General features: G+C 44.6%; 1 protein-coding gene across 1 annotated transcript; it reads left to right on the forward strand.

Annotated features, from left to right (window-relative positions):
* Positions 1–626: 626 nt before the first annotated feature.
* slc35g2b (solute carrier family 35 member G2b) lies at positions 627–4573 on the forward strand. Its single transcript, XM_056450707.1, has 2 exons — positions 627–958; positions 3072–4573. Exon 2 carries the CDS (start codon positions 3092–3094, stop codon positions 4331–4333), a length of 1242 nt encoding a protein of 413 aa, XP_056306682.1. The 5' UTR covers positions 627–958; positions 3072–3091; the 3' UTR covers positions 4334–4573.
* Positions 4574–6587: the final 2014 nt, after the last annotated feature.

Below are 6587 nucleotides of genomic sequence, written 5' to 3' on the forward strand. Positions count from 1 at the left end.
GTGTGTGTGTGTGTGTGTGTGTGTGTCTGAGTGTTTATGGGTGTTTCCCAGTATTGGGTTGTGGCTGGAAGGGCATTTGCTGCATAATACATATGCCAGAGTAGTTGGTGGTTCATTCCGCTGTGGTGACCCCTGATAGATCAGGGACTAAGTCAAAGGAAAGTTATATACAAAACACAGAAATTCACAGAAATCTTTTTTTTTTTTGGGGGGGGGGGGGGGGGTCTTTTGTTTCAAATGAAGTGCCATATGAACATGTTCCTGGTCTCCAACAGATTTCATGAATATTTAACAAGGCAAGCATTGAGAACATGTATGATTGGTTGTGTGCTGGCCTTTTCTAAAAACTGCCTCGTCTTGCTTTGTATTCCTTTGACTGAACATGGGTTTGTAACCAAATCAAATGGTGGTCCACATGACGCTCAGAAATGTGTTTTTCTAAACATTTAAAACATGGGGGGGGGGGGGGGGGGTAAATGCAGTGTATGTATTTATTTTATTAGATTTTTTGCTGATGTTCTTGTGCACCATGAGACACTTGAATACAGCAAAAATACCACGTTTTCGGAAGACTTGCTGAGTTTATTACAGAGACTCAATTCCGCTCAGAAATAAGATCAACTCAGCATGCATGCGCTTCTTCTGACGCTGAAGATGATGATGATGTGAGGCTGAAGCAGTTTTCACATGTCCACCCCACCCTCTCTCTGCTGCCAGACAAAAAACCAGGGGGTTTGTCTTGGGGTTCGTCGCGTCTCTGTCAGCCCAGCCGAAACGCGAGCGTCGAGAGCGCGTGGATGATGCGCGCGCCTTGGAGACGTCCAGCGCGTCCGTGAGGAAAGGATGGAGACATGGCAAGCGCAGTTCTCCATATCTTGACGCTAACCAACTAAAACACTTATGTTTCATTTTACAAGAGCTTCAAAGACAGCAGGATCCTTTCTTTGAGAGACGCGTGGTGAGTATAAACCGCCTGATTTGATTCACTTGATGCGCAACATGGAGACGCGTTTGCGCTGCGAGATTTGCAGGAGAAAATAAATATGACGCGTTTTGACTGCTGCATGTGCGCTTTTGCGCAACAGTGTTAAAAAAGCGTGGAGAAATCTAATTTCAGAGAACAAAGTATTTGAAGCTGCGTGCACAATTTGAAGATAGCGAATTTGCACTAAATAGCATGCAAATAAATGAGAAATTAGAATTATTCAAACATGCATTGTAGATCGGAACAAATGGGCAGTGAAGCGATTCTGTTCATTTTATTTGCATTCTCTTTATTTCCATCTCTCTCGCTCGCTCTCTGTTCTTCAATGTTGCTTAAATAGTAATACATGCTTTATATATGTGTATAAATATATACATACAACGTCAATGTGTGCGTTTATGCATAATTGCTCGATGATTTATAGCAGAGATCAGAGTTCTAATAGCCAGGCTGTGACCACCAATAAATCACGCTTTCTCTCCTCAACAAGATTTGTCCTGTCTCCAGCCTCGCGGTGTGCCATGAGGACAATATACTGATATGATTCAGAATGGCTGTATCATATAATATGACATTTTTACGAGTTATCGGGTTAGAGCATAATAGGTGGGCTCTCGTCAGGAGCATCTTGTTGATGCTGTCGCCCCCTGCTGGGGATTTAGCTTATTGACCGCGTTGTTTCAAGCTGTCAATCGGACGACAGAAACACGATTTGGTTGTGTGATGATGCACTCCGATTTCTCCCCCCGGAAAATAATGCATATTAAATATTAATCAATAAATTCATAATGTTTTATTTTATATAATTTAAGAATGCTAATTTGTTTTACCATTTACCCACTATCCAGTTTCTTTCCGCGTTACATAATTTCTTCCCTTCACACTGAATCAAATTCTGCTTATGTGAGCAGGCGCTACAGCACTTAAATATAGAAATAGCTTTACACACGGGGCGGCAGTAGAGAGAGAGAGAGAGAGAGCAAGAGAGAGGGAGATGGCATGAAGAGGGGATTCATTGAAGCAGCGAGTTATGAATTATGTAAGATTTTCTTCTGCATCTCTGTGAAAGCAATGCAAGCTTAAGTTGGCAAAAATATGCCTGACTGTTGGATGCACATCTCTTACAACAATGTGTCCATCTTAATGTTAATCCTATTTTTTAATCATCATACTGTCCCAGTAAAATATGCTAATGTGTTTTCAAGTGGAGCACAAGGGAAAACGTTTGAACCCAATTGTGATAATGTTTGCCAATTTTTATCTCAATCCTGGGCAATTCTCATTCATTGCTATTAATAACTGATTTCATTCGATTAGGAGAACTGGCAGGGATCATATACTTTTAGATGTAGCTGTTAGTTTTCAGGGCAGACTATTCACAGACTATACCAGCCTGCTATATCGATAGTCTGTGCATTAAAGCAGGGAAAACATAAGCATTAACCGCATTATCATGATGGACTCATTCAGTAGCAACTTGAGTTTATGTGACTCAACTTTTCACTGAAAAAGCTCTTTATGTCCACCTTTTTTGTTGCCACCATCCTCACTTGTGTGTGTCACACACCTCACACACCTTATTCTTGCACGGGAAATTCACCCGCAGTTTTGGTGCTGCTTTTATCTAAACTCAGCTACAGCCTCTCACATGACAGCAGGGAAAGGCTCAGCCAATCACAGTGTTCATATGTGTTTGTGGGCGGTGCGACTCGAGGAGACGTGATTGAACCCTTTCTGCATGTCCAGGTTAATATTGACAGCGCAATTTTTTAAAAAGTGAATTAAATTATTTGTGGGGACATTGGTGGGAACACATCTCCTCCGTCCATGCTAAATCTGTGCCCCTGGTATTTATATTATATTACCGGTGTAGATTTGCTCTTGACATTGATGGGAACCTATGGATCTAAGTGCACTCAATCAATCCCACAATGCCTCACAATAACGAGTCTACAACTGTCGCGGTCTCCTAAATTACTATAGTACTTTTTCCTGTGTGTTCATTCCATAGTCCCGCTTATATTTGTGTGTTTCATGTTTCCACCTTGAGGTAATTCAACAATGTTTGTGTGTGTGTTTCTAACAGCTCTTCTGTAGCTGAAGAAAATGGATCCGTCCCCCACAAGGCAGCAGTACGGCTCCAAAAAGCGGGTTAAAATCCACCCCAACACCGTCACGGTGAAATACGCCACACATTTCCCCCAGCCGGGCGACGAGGGATACGATGACGCGCCATCCTTTGAGGACTTCAGCTCCTTCATGGACAACAACCCCAGCAAGAGACTGGTGTCAGAGAGTGGTGGCAGGACTTTATTCGGCACTATGGATTCCCGTCCCAAAGCTGATCCGAGAGATAAAGGAGTGGGCAGCCAATTGGCCAGCTTCGGAGAAGCCAATGTCCTGGCTTCACGGGTCACCTGGGGTGCCCTATTTGGGGCGGCCATTGCTCATGGATGCGTGGCGCTCATCACACGCCTAGCAGCCGACCGCTCCAAAGTGCCCTCATTAGAGCTGATCTTCATCCGCTCCGTCATACAGGTCTTGTCAGTATTGGTGGTCCTCTACTATAAAGAGGCTCCCTTTGGGCCCAAGGGCTACCGACTGCGTTTGTTCTTCTACGGGGTTTGCAATGTCATCTCCATCACTTGTGCTTACACGTCCTTTGCGATTGTTCCACCCAGCAACGGCACCATCATGTGGCGGGCGACCACCACTGTCTTTAGCGCAGTTCTGGCCTTTTTGCTTCTCGACGAACGCCTTGGTTATACTGATGTAGTGACGGTCGTCGGCAGCCTTTTCGGACTTTGTCTTGTAATGATCCCGAACATCGCCGATGAGGAGAAATCTGCTTTGGGATTCTGGAAGGAAGCGTTTGGGTATACTATGACTGTAATGGCAGGTCTGACCGCCGCGCTGTCTATGATCGTGTACCGCGCCATTAAAGAACGCGTCAGCATGTGGACGGCGCTCTTCACTTTCGGGTGGACCGGGACCGTGTGGGGAGCCTCCACCATGTTCATCATGCAAGAACCCATCATTCCTTTGGATGGCGAAACATGGGGTTACCTAACGGGAATCTGCATTTGCTCCACCGTTGCGTTTCTTGGGGTGTACTACGCCCTCAACAAGTTCCACCCAGCGTTGGTCAGCACCGTACAGCATCTGGAAATCGTTGTGGCCATGTTTCTTCAGCTGATCGTGCTGCGGATGATCCCGTCGGTGTATGACGTCTTTGGGGCGTTGGTTATCATGGTCAGTGTGTTCGTCCTGACAGGTCTCAAGCTTTACAGGGTGAGCCGAGCCATAAGACAAGACTACCAGGAGATCCTGGACTCGCCCATTAAATGAACGCCGCAGATGTGTGTGGTTTTTTTTGAGCGCATGAGGGGGCATGTATATGTGTGTCTGTATGTGTGTGTGTGTGTATGTGTGCAGTGTTTCCCAGCCCCTCTTCTCTTACAAATGTGTGCAATCACTGAATGTCTGGATCTTCGGCATTTGTTTCCAATCGTGTCGTTGGAAGAGTGCCAATTGGTGTAATGTCTTTGCTAACTGTTGATGTGTGAAAATAAAACGGTGATCCATAGAGCCCTCCTCTGAAAGGATTGATTTTTTTTTTCTTGGTTCACTGAAGCAAGGTATGATGCAGTAGGCTAAATCTATAAACAGCAGCATTGATTGTTCTTACAGACCAAATCAAACAACAGCATTGCTTCTTCTTCTTCTGAGAGTGTTGGACTGTTTCACTTTCTTGATTAATTTTAACCCGAATTTCCATATTTTATTGTCATCAAAGATGAGAGAGATGAAAATGAGGGTTTAAACTCTCAAAGTTGCCATGTTGCCAAGTCAAAATGTACTCTTCTTATTTGTATATGTATATAGTAGTTCTTGTTATAAACAATGTATCTGTACGCTTCATTATTTTCTTCAAATTAATTTGCCCTCATAAACTTTAATCAAATACTAGAACTTTCCCTCCCACTTAAAATGACTATTCTTCAAATCTGGTCACATGGAAAGCCTTTACGGCAGGACTATCAAGCATTTAGGGAGGATCTATCAGTCATTTATGGCGGGACTATCAGTCATTTAGGGAGGAGCTATCACGCCTTTAGGGAGGGGCTATCATTCATTTTGGGAGGAGCTATCAGGCCTTTAGGGAGGGGCTATCATTCATTTTGGGAGGAACTATCAGGCCTTTAGGGAGGGGCTATCATTCATTTTGGGAGGAGCTATCAGGCCTTTAGGGAGGGGCTATCATTCATTTTGGGAGGAGCTATCAGGCCTTTAGGGAGGGGCTATCATTCATTTTGGGAGGAGCTATCAGGCCTTTAGGGAGGGGCTATCATTCATTTTGGGAGGAACTATCAGGCCTTTAGGGAGGGGCTATCATTTATTTTGGGAGGAGCTATCAGGCCTTTATGGAGGGGCTATCATTCATTTTGGGAGGAGCTATCAGGCCTTTAGGGCGAGGCGATCAAGAATTTAGGGAGGAGCTATCAGGCCTTTAGGGAGGAGCTATCAGGCCTTTAGGGAGGAGCTATCAGGCCTTTAGGGCAGGACTATCAGTCATTTAGGGAGGAGCCATCAGGCCTTCAGGGAGGGGCTATCAGTCATTTTGGGAGGAGCTATCAGGCCTTTAGGGCGGGGCTATCAGTCATTTTGGGAGGAGCTATCAGGCCTTTAGGGAGGGGCTATCAGTCATTTAGGAGGAGCTATCCGGCCATTTGGGAGGGGCTATCAGTAATTTTGGGAGGAGCTATCAGGCCTTTAGGGAGGGGCTATCAGTCATTTTGGGAGGCGCTATCCGGCCATTAGGGAGGGGCTATCTGTCATTTAGGGAGGAGCTACCAGGCCTTTATGGTGAGGCTATCAAGCATTTAGGGAGGAGCTGTCAGACCTTTAGGGCGAGGCCATCAAGCATTTAGAGAGGAGCTATCAGACCTTTAGGGCGAGGCTATCAGTCATTTTGGGAGGAGCTATCAGGCCTTTAGGGAGGGGCTATCTGTCATTTAGGGTGGAGCTATCAGTACTTTAGGGTAGGGCAATCAGTCATTTAGTGTGGAGCTATCAGTTGTTTAGGCAGGGGCTATTAGGCCTTTAGGAAGGAGTTATTAGTCATTTAGGGAAGAGCTATCAGGAGAATATGCCCCCTTATTCCCTATCCGTAAGTGCCATTGTTTACTCCCATGTTTTACATGTGTTTCCCTCATTTTTTACATGTGATGTTTGATTTTTTTATATAAGAGGAGAACAAAAGCCCTGGCAAAAATGTTATGAATGAACCTGTATTGATTTTCTTCAATCCTCTCTCAGTAAGGCGATCGATACAATCCCTGAGTGTTGGAGGGATTTCTGTTTTGAGATTAAGTGTGATGGTATTTTTATCTCATCAGACAGAAATGCCAACTGACCCAGCCTGGACTCGAAACAGCAACCTTCTTGCTGTGAGGTGACAGTGCTAACCAATGAGCCACTGAGTTACCCCTGTACAATTCAGTAGATAGATAGATAGATAGATAGATAGATATATAGATAGATAGATAGATAGATAGATAGATAGATAGATAGATAGATAGATAGATACTGATGGGTTGAT

This window comes from Danio aesculapii, chromosome 24, assembly GCF_903798145.1.
Source record: "Danio aesculapii chromosome 24, fDanAes4.1, whole genome shotgun sequence".
NCBI lineage: Eukaryota > Metazoa > Chordata > Actinopteri > Cypriniformes > Danionidae > Danio > Danio aesculapii.